This window comes from Catharus ustulatus, chromosome 1 (assembly GCF_009819885.2).
Source record: "Catharus ustulatus isolate bCatUst1 chromosome 1, bCatUst1.pri.v2, whole genome shotgun sequence".
NCBI lineage: Eukaryota > Metazoa > Chordata > Aves > Passeriformes > Turdidae > Catharus > Catharus ustulatus.
In genome coordinates, this window is record NC_046221.1 from 19,640,823 (window position 1) to 19,666,035 (window position 25,213).

Below are 25,213 nucleotides of genomic sequence, written 5' to 3' on the forward strand. Positions count from 1 at the left end.
GTGTCAGGTTGTACTCTGACTTTGTCAGGGTTTGGAGTTTGTTTCTTTGTAGTACTGCATTTCTATTTTAATTTCCCTAGAAAAGAACTGTTACTCCTAATTCCCATATTTTTGCCTGAAAACCCCTTGATTTCAAAATTATAATAATTTGGAGGGAGGTAGTTTACATTCTCCATTTCAAAGAGAAGCTCCTGCCTTTCTCAGCAGACACCTGTCCTCCAAACTAAAACACCAACTTTTTGTTCTTTGTCCATATATAAGCCACACCTGATTATAAGCCGCACTTCTGGGTTCAGACCAAAATTTTAGTCAAAATGGTGCGGCTTATAATCGTGAAATTACTGTATTTAAAAGTCAGGATGTTGAGCCCACCTTGAGGCTTTATGATGGAGTGATAACATCAGTGGAGAAGGGAAGGTCAGTGAATGTCACCTATGTGGAATTCTGTAAGGACTCTGGCACAGTTCCCCACAACACCCCTGTCTAAACTGGAGAGGCACAGATTTGATGGTTGGGTGGTGTAGTGAATGAGGAACTGGTGAGATGTTTGCATCTGGAAAGCAGCGGTCAAAGGATCCAATGTCCCGACATATCAGTGACAAGAGATCCCTCAGGGGTCTGCACTGGGACCAGTGCTGCTTAATGTCTTCAACAATGACACAGACTGGGATCGAGTGACCCTCAGCAGGTTGGCAGATGACACCAAGCTGAGTGGTGTGGTTTGCCTTTCCCTGCTCTCCAGTGGAATCTACAACCCTTGTTGTGGTGTCAGCTATCCAATAAAAGCTGAGGAAAACATACATATCAAACAATAAGCTAAGTGTTTCTTATTTGGATTTAATTTTTTTTTTTGTAAATGGTCCAGAATTTTCTCTAGTTAGAATAGTAATCATTTTTATGGTTTTATAAATTCTGTAGGGAAGCTGCTTTGCTCAGCTGATAAATATTTTAGGTTACATAAGACTGTTACTTATAAATACTGAAATATTTGAGTCAACACTTTTTAAAATTAAAGCAGGTCTTGTCATTTGGGATATACAGAAAATCATAATATTTTTCTTCTACCTGATATTAAAAATTTCTAGACATAAACTCATATTTGAAAGTTAACTAAACATGTTTCCAATTTCCTTCTAAAGGAAGAAGAACAAACAAGACATTTCAAATTTATCCAGAAGTCCAGAAGACAAGTAATAAGAATTCCTTTTTATCTCCATTACCATAAGGGCACTATGGAAAAAATGTCACTTCATATTTCAACTGTAACATATTTTCTTAAACAATGCAGGTGCCTAAAGATTCTCCCTTCCCTGCTTTCCAGCTAATCAGCATGGAATGCAAAACAACTCATTCCTTTATTACCTACTTAGATGGGAATAGTGATTATCATAATAAAAGATTAGAAGTATCAAACCTTAAATCACATTACTGCTACTATTCCCAGACACATTTCTGATTTTTCACTTTGCTCAGAGCACATTCCATAAACCCCAGCTATAACCTGTTCATTTACACAACTAGTGCTATTGTGGGAACACAGGATTAAGCACTGAAGTAAAATGCAACATAAATATGATTCTTTCTTTTTTTTTAGCTCAGGATTACTTTTAGAGTATAAGAAGCTTTAGGAGCTGTGCATGCACACAAAGGCAGCATGATTCCCTAAAGTGCATGAAGTGTCCTGGCTCATCACTGCACTCAGTCCTGGAATTTGGACAGCCTCTTTCAGAGCAATTTTCAAACTGGGGTTTGCACCATAAACTGGTATGATTTCAAACCATATTATTCAATGCATACTCTGGAAAACAAAAACTCTTAAGGATAAGAGTACAAAATCTCAGGTTTTTTTTAGACTCAGGAAAGTCCTCAGCAGGGCTGCCTGAAAAGATGTGCCAGGAGCTAATCCTGAGTCTCCAGGTAGCCAGTGACTGAGGACAGTGGAGCTGCTCTGAGCTGGAGACATGCAGGGAAGTTTCAGTGCTCCATAGGGAAGTTACACACTCCCACATCGGATGGGCCATTCATGCTTCAGGGGTGACTTGTTTCCAAAGGATCAATGTTCACTTTATCTCCTGTGCCTCTGGGGGCTCTCTGATCACTGACAAACTGTCGTACCAAAGCAGTGTCACCCTTACTGAGTAGAGAAGCTTCACGGGTCTCCCATGGGGAATTTTACTGCTGATCCCTGCTTTGACTCATCTGAAGATTTTTCCTTGTACAAAGTGGTGGATCCTTAGAGATATTTTGGTCCTAGATACTTAAGTCCAGAATTTGGTATAAAGCTGCTTTTAGTACTGCTCTCCTATTCTGTGTAACTTCCCTTGAAAACCTAAGTGATTCTGCCAGCAAAGCAGAATCCTTGTGGATCCAGCAGTTAGGCTTTTGGGTGCCCTAGGCACAAGGCAGATAGTTTTAAGGATTAAAAAGAGGATTAAAAATTTGAATTTATGTATCAACAGTGACAGCTGAGTAAAGATATCATCTAAACTGTTTACAGCTCCTGCCGTACAAGAGCACTCCAGTTCCCTATCTTGAGTGTTGGGGTGATGGTACCACACCAAACCTGACTGATGTTGCAGGTATGGGAGATGCTTTTATCCTGTACTGATGAAGGGAGTCATGAGACACTCTTAGCCTGAGTCTCCAGCATGCACAGATTGCAAGAACATGCTCTTTGTCTGCTTATTTCTAAATACACTGAAATATCAGTTTCATTTCACTGCCCAAATCTAAGACTTTCCTGAAGTTTATCAAAATAAAAACATCAATATCTACGGAATCTTTATTTATTGGACAATCAACTTAAAATATTTTCAAGGGAACTCACTACTTCAGTATATGCAAGCAAGTTTTACAAACTGAAGCTATAAAATCACAGCAATGTGGTCTTAAAGCTTCCAAAAACTTTCCTAGAAAATGACATCTCTAATGAGCACACTGTACCAAGTGCTTAGGGTATACAAAAATTTTCAGATGCATAAGGAGATGATATAAACAGAACTAACATTAATAAATTCTCCAAATTTTTACAGGTCAGGAAGTTGGAGAAAATGAGAAAATGATCCATGTTTCAGCCACTGGGGACCACCATGGGACAGATGCTAAAGTGTTTCAGGCATTTTATAGCCATGGATACTTGTTTTGGAGAAAGTTAGAATACCATCTTAGCTTACATGTTTATAGTTAATCTCCTTTTGAAGAGTTTTATTTGTGAAACAGTTATGAAATATATGTAGTTCCAAAAGAAATTAGCTCCTAGGGGGATCCTCCATCTGCTGAAGTCAAAGGAAAATGATGCGCCTTTGCTTCAGTCATGATAAAGTTGTGTGACACACATCATGTTGGATTTCAGAATGGACAGTTTGATGACCCCTTATGAAAAACTAATGGTGATTTAAACTTGTAGAGTGCAGGAATAGAGGATTCAGCCCTCAGTCACATTCAAAATGAACCTGTGTCTCCAACCAGTGCAGAGTTTGCACAGCAGCTGGGCTGAAGTTACAGGTAGGAAACAACCCACTGCTGTAAGATAAAGCTGTTTTCATTCCAGTACAGATTGCCCACCTGGGGGAGTAAAGTTTTTCTGCAATGGTCCCACTGGTCAGTTTTCCTTGTGCAGTTAAAGGTTAGAGATCAAGTTTTGGTTTCTTTTTCCCCCAAAAACTGTACTTTTTTGTGTGAATGATTCAATATGTGGATTAAACCTAATGCAAGGAAAAAAATGAAATGCAAGATGGTGTTCCTGGCAGTAATGTTTCTCTGGCTAAATGGGGTAATGAGTTTCTGAGAAAAAAGGATGTGTTTCCCATTAGGTATGTGTAGGCTTGTTACCCACATGGAAGTCTGTCTGCTGGAGAATATCTCACTTTAGAGCACCAACATGCTACTGTGGCACAATGGAAAGAACATCTCTGTCTGTTCCAGGCATATCTGACTCTCCCTACCTATCAGTGCCCCCCGGAGCAAACAGGCATTGTCCCTCTGCAGAAATGAGTGCTGGGTTGATACATTGGAAATCATCACTGCCAGTTCACAGCCTTCTTCTGCAACAAAGGCTAGTTGGCTTCCCCACTCTGGGATTTGCCCACAGACAAGAGAGGCAGTTTTGGTTCCTCATCATCCTTGCACCAGTGTGTCCAGTCAGATTTGCAACTGAGAAGCATTACTCAGGCATTGCTCCTAAGCATTCCTCCTCCTTCAAAAAGCCTTATGAGCACACATTTGAAAGTAGACTGTAAATATTAATTTCTTTGTCCTCTAGGCACTTCTGAAATGTCTGAGTTAATACTTCATGGAATGCTTTGCCCTTGTTTTTTCAGGCTGATTTTATCCTACTGCAGCAGAGCAATGTTATCATAACAGGAGATAAAAGTCTCTATTGATTTACAGGACTGGTGAGTGAAGAGCAGGGACATACAGAAGAAGCTGAAGGACTGTGAGGCAGGAATTAACAACTCTCCATCCTTTATGGTTTCTAACCAGGCTATTAGATTTTCTAGTTGAGGAAATGCTTCTTTGTCACATGCAAAAAGAACATTTTAACACAGCAAATTTATTTTTGAGTGGAACAAACCCACAATGTGGTACTGAAACAAATAATTCTGAGACTCATTTTGATTTTGAACCAGACATTGCCACTGAGAATGGAATAAGATCTTTTTATTTTGTATCTATTGAAAATGAATAAACATGCTGAGAAAGTGCAAGTTAAAAGAAGAGAGGCACTAGACAGAAGTCCAGAGAGAGTATGCAGAACTGGTAGAAAATTTTCAAAGCCGAGATAGAATGATTCCTCATCACAATAATGTTGCAGTGTAACCAAATAAATATTCAGTTTTCACATTTTGGAAAACAAGTCGCCTCTTTTCACAAAATATTTAACCATTTATTATTTCAGATCTCTTTCTCTATGTAGATGAAATAGTTGAAATTGCTCATTTCAGAAACTGGAGAAGAGTGGCCAAGAAAGACAACAAGACATGAAGCCATGTTTCCAGAGGAAACAGCAAGCTAACAGTTAGGTGCAAAATCCTGTATAAGGTGTTCTGGGGACTGGACCACAGCCTCTGTGGCCAAGACCTAGATGAACAAAGTCACAAAGAAACTGATCTCATCTCACAGCTGGCCCTGCTTTGAGTGGGAGGTTAGTCTAGATGACCTTTTCCATTCTGAGCTATTTTATGACTTTATACACAATTCTCCATTTGCTAAAAACTGAATGAATATTTTTCATCTTGATAGATGAAAGTTGTATGGAACGATTTTTTTAAACTATTGAAATTCCCATTTAGAAGCATATTCTGAGTTTCCTTTCCAGTATCCATCCTTTTCCTAAGGAATCCTCTCCAGTTCTTGCTTTTGCTGGTACCCAAACAATGTCCAAGACAACCTGCATGAAGTGACAGTCTCACTACCATCAGTAATGTCCTAATTAATAGCAATAAAACTACTTAGTCTACATGTTGCATCTTGTCAAAAGCACAACCATGCTGCAGAGTGGAGACAGTTGGTTTTGGGAAACAGTGCAGGACTACCTCACAGTAGGTTCATCTTTGATCTCCACACACAAAACAAAAAGCAAGGTTTTCTTCATTCAAACTAAAATTGAATAGAAGTAGATGTAGCAATGCTCAAAGAAATGAATTTGTTAAGGCAACAAACTACTGTTCGATTTGCTTGGAACAGTAGTCTAGAAGGATTGCAACCCTTGAATATATTTGGTATGTTTTCTATTACCTGATTTGTCTTAGCTGTAATTCCACTAAAAAGGTTTTTGCAAGACAAATGGGGAACAGAGTTACTTTTTAAGTGAGTTACTACAGGAAAACATTATAAAAATGAGCCCAATTTCCTAATTCTGTGCTGTGTTCTTCAGCTATTTATCAGTTCCTCTGATGCCTAGAGGAGCTGGAACAGAGGCTGCAGAGAGTTAAGGGGAATAAAATGGGTATTTATTGAGAGACCTTCAAAGGCCACACCCTGGCAGTACCAGTTCTACAGTCGTGGCCCCTGCCTGGATGGCTCCAAGATGGAAGCACAAGAGGGCTTGGTCACAAGATCTCACACCTTTATAGATTTTAGTCCATTTGCATGCAAGCATCAACTGTCCAATTAATAGTCTCAAATCGTGAGGTTTCATCCTTCTTGCTTGCTTGCTGGCCTGCCCTCCTCTTTTCACATTGTTTATGCTTACGGCGTTAAGTCTGAAGAAACTGTCCTTGAGTCCCCAGCTGGAATAGGACTGTTTTGCCTTCATCACCCAGGCACAACAGAAAAGCACTCTCAAGCGGAATAGAAAAACTTAGAACTTAAGGCATCACCTCAACATGGTGTCAAAATGTATTTTAGAATGTTAATTACCTTTTCTTGTTTCAGTATACATCCATTTCATACAAAGTATTTCTAAACCTAATCACTAGAGCTGAAGAGCACAGCAACAATAAGTACCCACTAGGACACTACATTTTGTTTCAGAGAACTGGCACTAAATTCATTAAAAAGGTCAGTGAAGGTCAGGGAGTGAAAAACTTTTCAAAAAGCTTCAGTTGCAGAGTTTCCATTTTGCTGGCTGTGCTTCAGATGCTCCACAGCCTAAATTACTCCTGCCCTGCACTTGACTGTCCTGGTCCATGTGTTACTGAGAAGCTGAGGAGACCCAACTCACCCACTAAGTGTAATAGCAGGTTAAAAGGCAAGAACTCTGACTGTTTGGATGAATTGGTCCCCCCGCTGTTAACAAGGAAGTTTTTACAATTACACTAACACCTTGCATCTCCATGGGCTTAAATCATTTTTGATGAAGCTGATGATATAGGGAGAAAATATGATTTTTATTATGATCCCTTCTTTTTCTACTTCAGAAGGATTTAAAAATATGACTGAAGAAATAAGAACAAGGGCTTAACTCCCAAGTCATTGTTTTGACAATTCTTCCCTAATTGTTGGAGTGAAATGTGACGACGATGTGTTGCGAGTGATCACATTTGAGATTTATGTTCATGTGAATGCATACACATAAACACAAATACAACAACTTTTAATGCCGAATAACTTGTAGGCAATGGATTTGGATCACCTTTGAGCACAGCTTCATACCCACACAAAGAAAAAAACAAAAGAAATGATTTTCTCTACCTTTGGAGTTTGCTGCACCAGCTGCAGTTGAAACCAATCTGGGCAGTGACACATGGACCACAGCTGGTAAACTGGAGACAAGCTGGGATGCAGATAAACACAAATTATTACATTATTCTCATATATATTTCACATAAAATATATGAAATATAAAAAGCACAAAAGAAGAATACATCTTCTGATAATATATATTTAAGTAGTCAACAGGTTCACACATGTCTAAAGGAAGACCCTGAACCCAGTCTATTACAATGCTTTGCACAATTGCATACACAAAAGAACGTTTCATCTGTGGTATTCCATTTGTAAATGTATTCCTACTTCTACATCTGTTCATTCAGATTTGTTCCTCAATTTTTATCTTTTTGCTCAATATGAAGTATTTTCTTAAATCTCTTTCTTCCCTGGCCCCATTGTTCTTTGGCATTGCTAACATTCAGATATAAGCAGATAATAAGACTGAGAGAAAAATGTGCAAGAACTATAACTGGATTAAGAAAAAAAAGAAAATTAGATGTTTCTACTCTTTTTACAGTAGTGCAGCTGGCATTTTAAACCCTGAGATTTCTAAGCAATGTAGTTTTGCCTTGGAAAAAAGAACCAGATGAACTGCAAAATATTTGGAGCCATTTGTTTGGGGATATGCCTTTGTAATGTGATGCACAGTACACAGAAGAATTCATGTTTGCATTACAAGTATGAAAACTGTTCTTTCTTTTTTCTTGAGGAAACACATTTAACGGCAATATAATCATTCTTCTGAAAAAATGATTTGGCAGAAATTTCATTCAAAACCTACTGGGAGCTATATACCTATAAACTAACTTGAGATACATGAGGATGAACTGGAAAATGCATCATCCATATGGGAATCTAGGAGAGGATAAATGAATCTGTTTATGATTCCAACTCCACAGATAAAACAAAATATTTGAAATTGTATATTTGTTGCTGGGAGGGAGATGGATGCTTTCTAGATCTGGCTGCTGCTTATGTAATGTTTTACTTACTTGGAAGAGGTATCATTTCGACAGCTGAGAGATTGGTAATCTTTGACATCTGTAGCTCCACCCTGTGGTATTCATAAATTGTTCTTCTGCGGACATCTAACAGGGAAGGAAAAAAAAAAAATCATATTTTCTTATTTTGCAGTCTTTAGATTGTGAAAAATAGTGGATGTAATGAATGCACACTGTTCCTTAGGTGCACATATGGCAATAATTTTTCTCAAGAATATATTTTTAACTTTGAATATCACAAAATAACATGTAAATATAGAGAATTTTTCAGTGGAGAAACCCTCAGAGCTAACAGAAAAGGTACTTCTCCTGGCAAAGAATTATGAAAATATTGAGTATGCTCTCAAGCATCTTAGTCATTGATTTAGGCAGAAAATTTAGACAGTATACTGTCAGACATTTTAGGGTGTATTTCAAATGCTTTCTTTCCTAAGACATTTTTCTCAGCTTCCAGACTTGAGAGAAATGCTTTATATGCTCACTTTGTCAGTTCTTGCCAAGATGTGCAAACAAAACTGATTTCATTGCTTAATCAAATTTGTTAGCTACAAGATGGCTCACATCTAAGTGTAGTAGAATATATTTTCATATTATAACATTATATTAAAGAAGACAATCTTCCTAAACAGTTCTTACACATCATCTTTACACAGGCTGACTGCACCTGAATTTCTTAAAGCAGAAATTCAATATAGTCAATGTACTGTTCTTAAGGACTTTGAACTCACAAGCAACTGTAAGACCTAAGCACAAGATAAAACCAAGAACAAGATAAAGTGTGTGAAAAAATCACACACTACTTCCCAGAACAATATCCTAAAATGTGTTCTGAAAATTACAGATTTTATACATAAAGTTGCAATACAGACTGGCGGGCTTGTATATTTGAAAATTAAAAGTACAACCTATAACACCAATCTGACACAAAAATGACAGCTTTCTGGTGTGCTGGTTTCATATTTATGTTTTTTGAATGTCTGCTAAACTAACTGAAATCAGACCCTCTGCAATCATTCCAGAGAGGAATTCAGGGTTACATACAAAGGGCTAACTGGTTACCCATGCCAATGACAGTCTGAGTCCACATGTGACAAAAGAAAAGGGACTTGCAGACAGTCACAAGCTCAGACTTTGGAGGTCTTCCGAGTTGCCAGTCCTGTATGGATTAGAGCACACCCTGCTGCTTGAGGAAGCAGCTTTTCTGCCCTCTCTTACCTCATTAGCTATCAGGGACAAGAAAGCAGTGTCTCACTTTCAGACAATATTTCTATTTAGATCCAAATCAACCCCATTGCCAAACACTTCTTGCAATTTATTTGAAGCTTTGCTATGACTTCACCCCTCCTGATAGCAGAATTCTCTTTCAGTATTAAATGAACTGATAATTGAACTATTTTTGTGCTACCTACAAAGTCATTCTGAGTAATGTTAAAAAACAGATATGGGCAGGAGTCACCCCAATACACGCCTTAGCCATGTCCTTCAGACCCACTGGACAGAAAGAGTTTTCAAGACCAGGCTAATCGTGTGCTGGGGTAGGCAAAATCTCTTGCCAGCTGCAAGGGGTTTATGCTCACAGGATGGTGAGCCCAATCAGATTGATTGTAAAATGTCTTTGAAATGAGCTCCTGCTAATGCTGAAGGCTGTAATTTGTTTCCACATAAATCTTTCATATCCCATAAAAAAAATAAACCAAAAAACCTCAAGTGAATACATAAATTCAAATGCTAGGTGTTGAACTGCCCCTCATCAGTACTGGTACAGACTAGTATACTATAATCCTGTTAATGCTGAACCTTTCCTAACAGGCTCCTTACAGGGCTTACAAGAAATAAGGAGCTTCTGGCTTTCCAAAGACTCAGTAAGAATCAGAGATTTGGGGCACAGGGACTTTTACCTCACCCAGTGCATGAAATTTCTGAAAAAAACTACTTTTAAGAGAATTGTGTTATATACATATATATATATATATATATAAATCAAATCATGCATATTTCAGCATGGCTGTTGATTCCATTAAATCCCACTGCCTGACAGACTCAAATTTGATCTTTTTCTTCAGAAAGATGACTGTGTCAACCACAGGTGGTGAATTTGCATATGAGGCATCTATTTAATGTAAGAAACCTAAGCACAGAGAGATATTTGCAGTCACCTTCTAAAATCTTTCTATATCCTTGGAGACAGGTGGCTGGAAACATAAGCATTCAAATTTATCTGCCTGACCAGGCTAGAAAAACATGCAGGCCTAGATTCTTCTGAAACTGTGACTTAAACATGCCATGCTTAGATCCTCAAAATGCCTTTTTCTCTCCCTGTTTTGAATTGTGAGCTGGTTTTCCTTAACAAAATCAGTTAAAAAAATAAACTCAAAAGAATAAACAGGAAAATGAATACTCTTCCCCCACACTTTCCCCCTAACCTCTTCACACACTTCTACAACCCAGGACAGATTTGCATTTCACTCAGATGGAATTCATTCTTTTCCTTATGCTGTCTATTTAGCTCTTTAACAAAAAAGTATTAATGCAGAACCACAAAGAGCTTATGAGTCCATGTATACCTCAGTACAGACCTCAACATGACAAGAACTAGTGAAATAATTTGATGCAGTAACATGAATATTTAAGCATCATGTGCAGGTATTTTGCTATAAAGAAATGTTACATCAGGTCTAGCAGGGAAGGGAGGAAAGGAAAAGGACTTTACGCTTTTGAAGTACCATTCCTAGCTCTGAATTTCAGAAAATATGTGTATATTCTTCTCCTAGTCATAAAAATATTTTAAATGTCTACAAGTCTGGGGTTCTCAAACACACTTTTTAACTAAATGGTATGACTATTAATATATTTTCTGAATAATTTTTCAGTATAATTTTAAAAATTTTTAACATATATTTTTTATGTTTGGTTTGATTTACAGTATGGTTCAGATTATATTTTGGTTTGTTTTCATGGCATGCACTTGTGCTACCTTTGAACACAGGCCAAAGTTACAGTCCCAGCAGAAAAACCTGAAGAAAACACCAGGTACTTGAGGTAAGAACATGTTCCTCATTGACTGAGACAGATAACATGGGGGTCAGAAGGCCATTTGAAAGAATCTTTTCAGTGCATTGGTAAATTATAGATGTACAAGATTCTGCTGTGACAAAATAATTTTATGCAGTTTTATCACTGTAGTATCAAACTAAATAATGGAATATAAGAATTCTATTAAACAAAACTCCAAGAGTTGACTAAATGTGCTCGATAGGGAGAGTACTCTGGAGAGGGAGCAGTGCCAGGAGAGCACAAATGATTTCTTAACATGTATGAAGGGTCAGTTGTTCATAAAAAAACATTCTAAATATGTGTCTGAGGGATGCATAATCTCTCTGTATCTTTTCCATTACATAATCACTTTTCCTCATACACCATTCCTCAGCTAAAACCTGCAATACAGTGAAATGGGAAAAGACTGGAGAAGCCATTCTGAGTTTTTACATTTATATATATATATATATATGGTCACACAAATAAAGACCTTTGTCAGTGAAAGATTTCTAGGGAACTGCTAAACAAGGCCATACGTATTCATATGGCCATACTTTCACTTTTAAGTCTTGCTGGCTGATAGAGAAAACACAAATGGTAAGAGGGTTCATTTGATTATGCAGAAGTCAATTTGAAGTAAACAATTTGTGAAACATGTCCACAAAGCTGCAAGCAATTTGTGGAAAATATAAGACATAGAGAAGGGAGGGGCACAGCTGCTATGTTTGTCTGTGTTATACAGACACTGACTTTGCTTGACAGGGATCTTACTTAACAACTGGCTGAATAAAACCTGTCAACCTGATATATCTGATTGCTGTCACCACAGAAGGTAAAGGAATCACAATGTCAAAGCGTCTGTTCTTTAGCAGCTTTATATTGCTAAAATTATTAATATTAACTAATTAATTCTTGGGGCACTGACACTGGGATCAAACACCAATGCCTGTAATCAAAACATCTCCACAACTACTCCACTGAATATAGCACACATCTAAATCTAGATAAAAATTCAGATTCCCTAATTGTATTAATTTTATAATTCTCTTAAAGATTACAAAAATTCCTTTTAAACCTGGAAGCTGCACCTCAAGGATGTATAATCTGTGAACAAGCAAATCAGTGAAGTAGGCTCTGAAAATATCTTTATGAATAATGTACTGAGAGTTGTTCTTCCCCAATGCTCTGTCCCTACCACACTTTAGATTTACTTTGAAACTCTCCATGTCCTTCCTCAATACCTGTTACCAGATAAGGAGCTCCTAGAACAGGATCTAGGTGTGAAAAACTTGCTTTATTCCCTAATAACAGCATGCACCAAACCGCCTCACTCTGAGGTCAGTCTGCGACTGCTTATGAGAATATTTTAAACTTTGATCAACTTGTGCCAGTTCTGGGAGTATTGCCATAAAGATCAACAGCTTGGTCCTGAATCAGACATCTAGTGTAAGGAACCCAGCTGCCTGGATAAGCCCTCTTGGACCAGCAAACAAACATGCAGAGCTGCAGTAGCTGGTTCTGTGGGATTAGTTACACCAGTGTAAAGAAGAATAAATACTATGGTTTTAGAGTGATAACTTTGTTATCCCATTTTGCACTGAGGTAAATGACAACACTGCCAGTAAGGCAGCAGGAAATCAGACTTTGTGATTTCCCAAGTGGTGCAGCATTTTTATACAATAGATATCAGAGCATAAATGGCCAGTGGTCTTTTACCCTTCAGGAAGGTAATCCTGAGGTTCTTCCAGGGACTTTACTGCTGTAAACAAAGTGGTGAGACATTTTGAGCAAACATTTACAACATGCAGAGCTGTCACTTAATTATATGCTTGAGTTACACTACATATTGAGTGACACTAATTGCACTGAAACTGGAATATTACTAACACATAGCTCAGCTACAATTGCATTTCTGTACACAGTGTTGTTGAATACTTTCAGTGTGATTAAATGTTAAGTTGTCAAGGCATGGATTTCCTAAAAGAGCTGCATCTAGTGCAGTACAGGCCAAAACCACAGAGAAGTATGTCTCATTGTGGACAAAAACCTACTGCCCATTATCTCTTAGTGCAAGACTGGTAATTCACTGTGCAGATCCCCTGAATCTGGCAGTCCCTCATTTTGCCAGTGTATTTCATGGTTTTGTGGAAAACAAGTAAAATATGGGAAGGCTCTCTGGTGGGGTTTTTATTGCTAAAATACAAAAGTGAGTTGTAGGAAATGCTTTTTCATTTCTTCTTGCACAACAAAAAGCTAATTGAAAGACAATAGGGAAGAGCAGGGGAACAAAGGAGAGAAACAGTAACCCTGAAGGAAAGGAATACAGAGGGGAAGAAAGATGGTTATGAAGTTAAAGAGAGCTCTTGGGAGTGTGCAGAATGGAGAGCAAAGGACACCACAGGCAAGTGAAAGAAAGATCAAGAACAGAATAACAAGGATGGCAGAGAAATAAAGAAGAAATGAAAGGGAACTGCTTGGAAAAGGTGGGCAAGGAACAAAGGTCCTGAAGCAATGAAGGTGTTTTAAAAAGACTTGCTGGAGGGATAAGTAAAGCTCCCAGCTTTGCCATTACCAATTGTGTTTCTAGCTGGAAGACACCCATGAAACCTTTTCATTGTGTTTATTACAAAAGGAAAAATAATTAGAGTGCAAGTGTTCAACCTGTCTGAAGAAGAAGAATCAGGATGGTCATTCTAACCTACGCATCAGAAGCCCGGAACTTAATTTGAATTACCTGGAAAGAGCTAAAACTTTCCCTCTGAAATTAATCAAAGGACTTAGTTTACCATTTTACTGACATATAAATCTCAGAATTATCAGGTTAACCTTGGTGTTGATCAGAAATTTACTTCCCTTAACACCTTACCATTCATTCCAAAATACCTCTAGAGTATATACAGGCATATCTATATCTAGATATAAAATACAAAATAGTGGCTAATCTGCAATAATATAAATGGAAAATAAAGACATGGTATATAAGCAAGAAGGAGTAGCAGATCAAGGAAATATATACAGTAATTTCACGAATACAAGCCGCAGCAATTTGACAAAAATTTTGGTGGAAACCCGGAAGTGCGGCTAATAGTCGAGGGCGGCTAATATGTGAATAATTTTCTGACATTTACAACCCCAGACGTGCCAGCCAGGGCGCCGAGCCAAGCACCTACCAGTAAAAGCCGGCATTCCGCGATTGTTACAGTGTTACTGTGTTGCCCTGGCTCCCTGCAGGCAGCACGGGGGGCGGGGAGAGAGGCGGGAGAGCTCTCTTTCCTCCTCTGCTGCAGCCCAGGGGAGGTGGGGGGGGGGGGGGGGCGCCGCCGCCATTGCCGCGGTTCGGGGAGCCGACGGGGGGGGGGGGGGGCGTGCCGCCATTGCCGTGGCCCGGGGAGCCGACGGGGGCCCTGCGCCGCCATTGCCGTGGCCCAGGGGAGGACGGGGGGGAGGGGCACCGCCATTGCCGCGGCTCCGGGAGCCGACGGGAGCCCCGCGCAGCCATTGCGGGGCCCGGGGAGGGGGGGGGAAGTGCGCGCCGCTATTGCTGCGGCTCGGGGAGCCGACGGGAGCTCCGCGCAGCCATTGCCGCGGCTCGGGGAGGAGGCGGGGTGCTTTGTCTGCGCCCACCGCCGGCGCCACAGGCGCGGGAAAGCTCCGTCCCCGCCCGCCGCCACTGCCGTAGGAGCGGGGGAAGCTCCGTCCCTGCCTGCCACCGCGGGGCAGCGCCGACCCGGGGTGACCGAGCCCAGTGGCAGCGGTGGCCGGCCCCGAGCGGCAGCACCGGGCTGGGCCACCTGGCCCCATCGGCAGCCCCTAGCGGGCCAAGCCTGCACAGCCTTAGCTCAGCCAGTAAACCCCGCCCTCCCGCGGTTCTGTTACTAATTGCACACGAGTCCTCGCTGCGAACGACAGAGCGGCTTATATTCGGGTGCGGCTTATCTATGGACAAAAACCGAAATATTTGCCAACACCCAGAGATGCGGCTTATACTCAGTGCGGCTTGTATTCGTGAATTTACTGTATATATATAAAAAAAACCAGGCATAAAGCCACCTGCCAAAAGTCTCCCATCTCCATGCTCTAACTCTTAAAAGATAAGGTGAACAAGTTTATGTGCCTGTATGCTTTTAGGGGCAGATAAAAGGGGTATTACTGAAAAGTCTTTTTATGAAGAAGTATATTAATAAAAATAGGTATGATATTCTCAAGTTCCTCCACCTGAAAAAGTTCAGAAAATCATTCCTTTTACTTCTTGGCTCTTCAATAGGATACCTTTCAGCACTCATTAAGATGCACTTTTGAAATAAAATGGCTGATCAAAAGGCATGTTTTGCTCTCCTCAGAATGAAATAGGTTTGCCTGACTTTTGAACTCACCTTTCAGAAGCAATGAAAAAGTTATTACCAATCTTTTGGACAGCACATCTGACAACAATCTGATAAACATCTAGCTCTAAATCTTCTGAAATTACTTTAATAAATTATGTCTGTTATACTGAAATTTTAGAAAACTGAGCATACAAAAGGCACCAAAGACATTCAGTATTTTTAAAAATTGAGGGAATATATTTGTTCAAACAGGTTTGTGTTGCACTTAGTGTCTCTTTCCTTTTCAAATGCGCAATATATACAAAAAGAACTGACAGAGCTCAAACATGAAGCAGTACAGTTTGGAGTGGTTTGTTTTATTATTAGAGGTGGATGTTTTTGGTTTTTTTTCTTTTTTAATAACTGGCCATGAACATAAAGGGAGGGGTTACTTTGATGGAAAAATCTTTGATAAAGTGGTAACGTAGAACTTGTAGTTTTAATTCTTTGCCTTCTTTTGGGACAAACACCAATTTATGTTCTTCTACTGTCTTAACACAAATAAAGCAAAATAACAATTTTATCCTATCACTTTTTCAGTAATTGACTAGAGCCATACTTGATTTAATACCTCTAAAAAACAAGAATTCAAGAACATGCATATTTTAAAAGCACCTGATACTGGCTTTCTATGGGCTGACATTATTTACCTGTTCTGTCAAGGTGCTATTACAGTGCCTGTATACATCAATATAAACCTATTGCATTGAGCACACAATTCAGCTTCAGGAAAATCTACAGTGAAATGATGGTTCCCTTGATTAATATTAGCTCTAGTGTAAGCTGCAAACTAGCAAAAATAACCATGAATTACCACTGTCCACGGAACCAGTAGTTAGGGGCAAAAGTAAGGCATTGTAAACAGCAATACATTAATTATGCTTTCAAAACTGCTGGAGCAGTGGCACATTTTATACTCCTTACCCATATTATAGTCTCACTTCTGTTAGCAGAAAGAGTCATGTGGAAAAAAAATATATAGATATGCTAAAACCAGAAGACTAGTAAGTAACTCTGCATTCATCAAAACCAGTATTATTTAGTGGTAGTAAAACAAGGTGCTTGTCTGAAATATTTCTACAAAAAGAAACATTCAGACTTGAATAAATACTCACATCTACCACATATTTTCCACACAAAATATGTACAATAATTTCACAATTATAAGCCGCACTATTTTGACTAAAATTTTGATCCCAGCCCGGAAGTGCAAGCCGAGGCGCTGAGCCGAGCACCTGCCAGTAAAACCCGGGCTTGCGCGATTGTTACAAATTGGTTACTCTGTTGCACGGCGAGTGGAGGCGAGCTCCGTGCCGGCAGCGCCGGGGGGGAGGCGGGAGGCTCCTTCCTGCTGGCTCCGCGGCCCGGGGGGGAGGCGGGGGCTCTGTGCCTCCCCCTCCCACTGCTGCCGCAGGTGAAGGTGGGCTCCGTCCCTGCCTCCCGCTGCCACTGCGGGTGCGAGCGAACTCCCGCCGGCACCGTGGGGCAGCGCCGGGCCAGGGCGAGCAATCCCACAATTCCGTTATTAATTTGTTACTTTGTTGCACGTGGGTCCTCCCTGCGAATGAAAATGCGGCTCATATTCTGGTGCAGCTTATACATGGACAAAGACCTAAGCGTTGCCGACACCCGGACATGCAGCTTATAATCAGGTGCAGCTTGTAATCGCGAAATTACTGTAAATCTAATACAAGTCCTTTAGTTTTGTTCAATTATGGAGACCTGATGTCAAAAGATATCATCCTGTTGCAACTCTTGGACAGAATTTCTCTGTGACTATTCTCATAAACTATTTGCATAAGCCCGTCAACCTAATTTCCCCCTGAATCCATATCTGGAGCTCTTACAGGCTGAAGAGTCAGAAATATTCAGATGATTTGCTTGCAAATATCACCCACATTACTGATTTTTTTTTTGCCTAGTTTCATCTGTTCTTAAACACTCAAAACCAACCCATGCAAACATAGGCACATCACAACTACCTATCATACTTCAGAAACAAATTTCTTAAGTGAAATTTTGACACTCACATCCTTCACACTCAGAGCTCACAAGTAACAAATAGTACTGAAATTTTCCATATTCCCCATGACAGGACATGTAAGACATAGGATTCACGCTCCCTCATGTTAAAGACTGTTTTATATATGATGAGGACATAGGATGAGCTGAGAGGCCAATAGCACTTGCTTTTTCAGTGTCAGTCCCATCTGCTGTCTGTCCTAAAGCTGGGCTGGATCTGGTTGGTCGTTGTAAGCACCACAGGTCTGCCAGAGTTCACTTTAGGAGATCATACCTGGACTCAGACCTAGGAGGCTAGAGTTCACTTTAGTGATTTACCAAAATATGAGTGTTGGTCTAATACTGATACTCAACTGTGACGGACAAAAGACTCTCTAACAATTTAAAGTTAGAAAGGGTATGTTTATTCTGCGCTGGGCAGCAGCATAGGGTAGCCCCCTGATAAGCATTGCAAAATTACAGGTCGTCACAGAGTCTATTTGCTGACAAAAGGTTCAAACAAATTCATATTCATAATACCAACCCCTCCCATCCCCTGCTTCCTATGGTAATTAGCTTAAATAGCTATTAAGCATGCGTGGTTGCTTCTTGAATTAAGTTTGGGATAGTTTTTGTGGGGTGGGGGTCTTAAAAAGAGGAAGTAAGGCAAGTCTTCCTCACCCTGACCTTTTCTATTAATGACAATACAAATGGCTTTTGGGGCAACTCCAGTTTTGCAAAGAATGAGTTTCTGGTTGCAATTTTTTGTGTTCTTTGGACCTAACTACTAGTTTCATCCTTTCCCATTGCAAGCACAGCTAAGCAAACATAAATTGACAGGTAATCAATTATTTAAGTTTCAGGTAACTATCTCAAGACTAGTTCATTCTAACTTTTAACTAAAATCCCAATTTCTTTAAGATTAGTGTTTCATTAGGAGATCATACATGGACTCAGACCTAGGAGACTGGAGTTCACTTTAGGAGATCACACCTGGACTCAGACCTAGGAGGCTGGTTCAAGCACAGCTCCTTCCATCTACAACCTGCCATTAGGACTTAATCGAAAACTGCATCTATGAAATTTTCTCCAAATATGTAAGTAAACCCAGTACACTTGAAGGGTGAACATATTCTCTAATGGCTAAACAACCTCCAAGGGTTCTGTACACAGTACATTAAAGTTTTGAGGAAGTCACACTTGATTTCCTACTATTTGTTTTCAGCGAAGCCATACAAAGTATAAGTAAAGCCAGACAAAACTGAATGACACATGCAATACTGCTATCTTGACTATGTGAGCTCAATATATTATTTAATAACTGTATCTCCTCTTCTTTCCTCTCACTAATATGTGTACATGAATTTGAAGTACAGAATAAAGTATCAAGACCTTCCAGTCTGGGTATTTGTGGATACAGACAGTTCTTCTGAAGAGATTGCATCTTCTTTACTATGGATATGAAAGCATGTTCCAGATAAAGTATCTTATGGAAAACCAAATTGAGGTAGTTGAGTGTTTAATTTGACATTATTTGACTGGCCATTTAATTTTATTTACTTAATTTATCAGCTCAAAAGAAACAATGACAGGAAAAGCCATATTGGGAATCATCAAGCAAATAAAATTACACTTGAATTAACAAGCTGAAATTAGCTAAGTGATTTGTTGTGCAGCTAATCACCCTTGATAAAATCAGTTTATGCTATTTTCTCAGCCTCCAAACCATTAGTACCATTACGATTCTACATACTGGGAATTTGCTGGATCCTGTGCACGACCACAAATGCATCTGAAAGTCCCACTTTCACAGGGTGGTTGGTTGAACTTATCTGTGTCACAGCGACAGGAATCTACAAGACAAAACAGGAAGATATTATTGAAATATTGAACTAGAAAAAAAGACTGAAAACAAAAAGCACTGCTAAAATGAACACTTAACCAGTGTAACTTAAAAGTTCTAAATAAATATTTTATATAACTTAGCACAGTAGAATTAAGAATTTTTTGAAGCTAGAAATTACTGGTTTTAATTTGTTTTTTATCTCAGTTTTCTTTGCATTGTTTTCACATGAACCCTTAGAGTTCAGTGACAAAGCAGAAAAGGGCAGTAATTCCCAGTAATTTTTTTCCCTCAGCTGAAGTAAGTGGGATGATGTGCTAGTACATTCAAGGATGAGGAGACAATACCTCCTGTCTACTATTGAACACAAAGACTGTGAAAGTTAAGCTTGGGATGAACATTTTAAAATTTCTGGCTCAGTTAACTTGCACTGAAAACTGTGTGAATCTGTAAAGAGGTCTGACAGAATGATAACAATGTTTAATATGCTCTTGAATAGCAGGAAAACAGTGTTGTGGTAAACACAGAAAATTCCTGATGCTCAATTGCCAACATCTAGAGGAAGAAATAAAAATATGTCAATGATCACAGACCATCCAACTTTACCTTATTGACATTGGGTAACATGGGTGCATGGAAACAAATGTCAGGTTTGATTGCATTCTTGGGACAAGATTGCAGCTTTGGCTGTTACTTGTACAGATATAATAGGACTGAAATTTTTTAAGATGCTTCATTTAGTGACATGGAGCATTTCTGCAATATTAATACAGTTAACTAGGTTGATCACAAAAAGCAGCCATCACTAAAGGAGCAGCTCAGACTGACAGTGTGCCTTTACAGCATTCAAAAGTTCTATCCAACACTGAGAAGGAAACATAAATTTACTGCCTAGCAGTTCTCCAGATGGCACTAGCAGAGTAAAAATAATGAAATGCCTAGTCAATTAGCAAGGCTAGACATTGCAAAAAATGCAAAGATACAATACAGACAAAAAAAATGCGCAAGGTAGCATTTGGGGACCATGATGTAGAAAGCAGCAGTTATGGAAGGAATCTCAGTATTGTAGTGGATGAACAGCTCCAGCAGTCAAAGGGGACATCTCAGCAAGAAAATTTAATTGATATGATATTTGGTTACACAAACAGTGAAATATAGCCTAGATATGGGGTGACCATTTTACTTGCACCTGAAAATTAGATCATTGATGATATATTACACAGATTTTGAGAGGATATATTTCTCAAAAAGATGCCAAAAATTAAAAGAAGGAAGATTAAAAGTGTCATACAAACATTCTGTAAATTCTCTAGTTCTCAAATTCCATTAACAGAAGTGTTAGAGTGTTCTATCCATTTGACTTTTAGGTGAAATACTAAAAAGCTGGTCAGATTACCACAAACAAGTACTACGACATGCAGAAATAACTCAGGGACTAAAGCATCTTTTATTCTAGCACAGAAAGATATAACCAGAAGTTGGAAACTTCAGGCAGGTACCTTAGGAGTAGAATAAGCCACAGCTTTCTATGAGCAATTATGACTTCCTTCCAGGTGCTGCTTTCAGCTATCTTATATTCGGATATCTTATTTTTCAAAGTTGCCCTTCAGTTAACCAGAAATTTCTAGGCTGAAGACAGATAGAACTGGATCAAGTGTAAGAAACTGAGATACAAGGTAGTTTAGCTAGCCCAACAGCTTGTTCTGGCTTTACTTGTGTAAAACTGCAAAAATTATACAGTTGGCCAGTATTTTTCACATAGCAGAAAAGTGCTAAAGTAAAAACCTGGTTATTCATCCAATGACTGAGGATTTAGTTCTGTCTACATGACAATTAATAGCACGATTTCAGGCATGTGAGTTAAGCATCAGTAGTTCTCCTTCTTCCCAAAATACCTTTTAGTTTTCCTTTTTCCCAATGACACTGTTAAGTAAATTCTGGTGAATTAGACATTGTCATAAATTTGCATTCCTTTTACTAAATTTAGTGATTGTTTTTTGGGGGGTTCTTACATACAAGATCTGGTGTGGTATAAAAAAGGCTTGTAGTATGTTGTCAAAATGACAGGAAAAAGAGAATTGGCTTGAAAATACTGCCAGAAATAGATCAGCTTAAATTTGGCTTATATGAGCTGAACTCTGATGCAGTTATTGGATAATATGACAGAAGAAGGCCAAAAGCCGTATTTTCAAATTCGTCAAAATAAAAGACTCATTAAATTCAGCAATAAGTCTATAAACTTCCTGCAGCATGAAAGCTTAAACAAAATAAGGGAATTATTCACAGTCTCAGAATATTGGGAGGAAAAGCTTATATTAACTATGAAAGAAACTGTCTTAAAGGATTTTGAGGAGGATACTCTAGACAACCTATTGAAAGTTAAGTTAGAAAAAACACTGATGAGGAGGAAGCAATGACTTTCTCTTCAGAGTCAGGACACAGAGCAGATGAAGAAAGGACACAAACTGTATTTGGAATTGGCATTAGTAGGTGTGTGACAAAATATGATGGCAAAATTGCCATCTTAATGCATAAATTGTGTCTGATGCATGAAAAGGATTATACTCAGCTGTATCGTGTGAATGTAAACCAGGAGAAGATGCACTCTAGTCTTCTCAAATAAGACTCCTTTCCTTTCTTTCCTTCTTTCTATTCTAGGGCCTTTTCACATGTTTATTGTGAATTTTTGAATTACTGAACAATTCCGTATTTCCCTCAAGAATTATGAAAATAGCAAACTATTTCATTTTTTGTTTAGTTTGGTTTGGTTTGGTTTGATTTTGTTTTGTTTCTGGGAAGAAGTGATGAGTTCTTGTGGTACTAATGCCACAAGTGAGGGATTTGGTTTATTTTATTTGTTTGTATGTTTTTCAAAATAAATTCATTTTCATTACAACCTGGTTCAGACCTTGAAAGTTCATAAAATTATGAATGACTTAGTTATATGTGGTACTAAAATAGGATGCAGTGGCCAAGTTGATGAGGAAATATATAGAAAAATTTCATGAGAAATAAGAAAAATTTGAAGCAGAAGTAACAATGGATTTTGCCAAAATCCCTGCAGGTATCAATACTCCAGTGCTGGGAATTCTACTGAGAGCACGGAACTTTCAGAATCTTTTCTAAAACAAATTAGAAAGTAGTAGGGTCCAATCTAACAGAAGTAGCAGCCAAAAGTTTAGATACATGTTTTAGAAAAAGGGCTTAGAAGCAAGAGCTTCTGTAAGATCAAAAAAACAAATTTAAATTAGTATAGTCAGCTCTTAAAACTGAAGGGCAGCCTGTGTGAAACAATCAGTCAGAAATGCAATAAAAGTAGAAGGCAATCTACAACCGTCTTGTAAGGAATACTCTTATTCTCCTGAAAAACTACAGTGGCATTATACCTGTATTTAAAAAATAATATATTAATTTTCAAGGTGTGGAAAAAGAAACTGGTAGTGTGTGAACTGAGTGCCATATTTCAGGTGAAATCTTTTGCATGAGATGTCAAGATAAAATGAGCTTTTACCATATGCTGTCTGATTAGGCAACATTCCCTTTTGACAGAAAGCTTGTAGTAAATATTAAAATAACTTATGGAAAATTACAGCAAAACATAGATAGCAAGCAGAGAGCTGCTGTTCTGGATTTCTCACCTGAATGGCAAGACATGTCATAACAGGCTGACATGTTAAATAGTTGAGCAGAGAGCTAGGGACATGCAAGTGATTGCTAATGGTTTGCAAGGATTTTACAGTATTACCTTCATAGAATGGCTTTTAGCCAGAATAATTCTAAATCACCTGTTAGCTCTACCACAGACAATGTGATCTTTTTGTTGTACAAGTCACCAGTTTATGAATAAACTTCCCACATTAGCACTGAAGCCATTAATGTTTACATTTTGGATTATATACTTCAACAGTAAGGAGAAGAGCATTTAGAATATTTTATGCTGAATTCTATGTATCATTGGGATCTGTAATCTAGACAGTATTTTTCAACAGACTTCTCAAATTTTATTTTTTTAAACTGTGAGGTCATATCAGAATCTTATTCTTCAAAAAAGGATAAATTATGGCCTCTAACCTTATTCTAAATGAGGTGGTAAGCAGGATGCAATTACTGCCCCACTTCAAAACAGAGTCAAAAATAAGAGCCAGAGTATGTTGCAAAATAATAATTAGGAACACAGTAACAATGTTTATATAGGGTTTTCATTGCCATTTTCCTAAGTAGTGATTAATTAGTCCACAGGCTAAAGTGCATGAAAATCATGAGTTTTAATCTGTGTAAACTGACCACCTCAAAAATCAAAGATCATTTCCATGTCCATATTTTTGGTAACAATAAAAGAGGCAAAGAAATGGCAAGTGTATATAACGCAGGCAGAATACCCATTCACATTTTGGGTTTTTTTTGAGTTTCTTTGTTTTTTTGGTTTGGTTTTCTGTGGTTTTGGGGTTTTGTGTATTTTTTTAAAGTTATTGTTGGTTTGGGGTTTTCTGTTGTTTTTTATTTTTTTAAATTATTGTTTTAAAATTATTTTTTAAAATTATTTTTTAAAATTATTGTTTTAGCAAGGTTTGAATTCTTGTTCCTGAAAACAGAGGATTTTCCTTCATGCCTAGCAGGGGCATCAATTTTCTTGAAGTGTTAGCACTTAATAATTTTCATTCAATTCTGTCTCCTTTTCATTCTACCAAAAGCTGCATATATTAGGCAATTTCAAGCAAATATTTTAACTTTAATAATGGTTTCTGGATGACTACATAAATAGAAATTTATTACTATTTCAATGAACAAAAAAAGCCTTCCCCAATGATACTAAGAAAAAGATCCTAAACAATTAACAAGACCTATGGAACCTTTGCTAATTTGTTCTGTATTAATCATGGCCAAAAAAAATCCCCCAAATATTACACTAAGGGACATTAGCTCTAAACATTAATGGGAAAAGACAATATAGAATAGTTATTTTGTTTAATATGAAGGAAACTCTTGAGAATTGAACTTAGGAGAAATTTGGAACATAAGAAATAAATGAGTATTCACTACTAATACATAAAGAGAAGGTCTTCGCCAAAATTCTTCTTTATTCCTGTGTTCTATTGGCTAATTTGCACTGTAATGTATTTCCTATGTAGTAGAGGTACATCAGAAAAATTTTCATGCCAGCTGATGTTTCCTGACATATCGACCATTTCCCAGAATACTAAGAGTTGGTGTCAGCAAAGTGATATTTAAAATGGAAGGTACATGCACTGTAAACAAAGTAAGTTGCTAAAGAAATAAATATTTTACTTTCTATAGGTCCTTCTTATATTTCAAATTGTTTTCATATTTTGAAAACTTGATTGTACAGTTCTTTCTCCTAACAATTAACTCTTCTGAAAGATATTCCAATGTCTCCATATTTGTCTTTTCTGATGGTTCTGCTAATTATTTTTTTTTGTTAAATTTTTGGATAAAAATTGTAAATTTGAGGTTGGTTTCTATTGGGGAAAACAACAGAATGCAGAAGATTGGGCAGAGCAACTCCTTTGATATTCAGAAAACTTTCACCAGGGTCCTGTCTTGATGGTCAATACCAGGTTTATGAGGTAGCAGACCTAATTTGGGAGCAAGAAGAATGTGAAAAAGTGATTCTCAAACTGTTTGGATAAATAAGAAATAAAAGGTAAAATTTACCTAAAGTACATTAGACATAAAAGACCCCTTGAAATGTATAATCACAGCTTTTTTAAAGGCAGACTCTTCTAGATAAATGCTTGGTGTCACTAATACAGAGCCCCTGTGGGATGCTTGATGGAGCTACTGGCAACCTGTTCACT

The 25,213-nt window shown here is 38.2% G+C and overlaps 1 protein-coding gene across 1 annotated transcript in view; it reads right to left on the reverse strand.

The window, feature by feature from the left end:
* The window catches only part of PLXDC2 (plexin domain containing 2), a 260,986-nt gene that overhangs the window by 47,733 nt on the left and 188,040 nt on the right, over nt 1–25,213 (reverse strand). The window contains exons 7-9 of the mRNA XM_033078799.2: nt 19,308–19,407; nt 8,145–8,240; nt 7,135–7,216 (exon numbers count right to left, since the gene is read on the reverse strand). Of these exons, the coding sequence (XP_032934690.1) occupies nt 7,135–7,216; nt 8,145–8,240; nt 19,308–19,407 (278 nt within the window). The remainder of the gene's footprint in view (nt 1–7,134; nt 7,217–8,144; nt 8,241–19,307; nt 19,408–25,213) is intronic.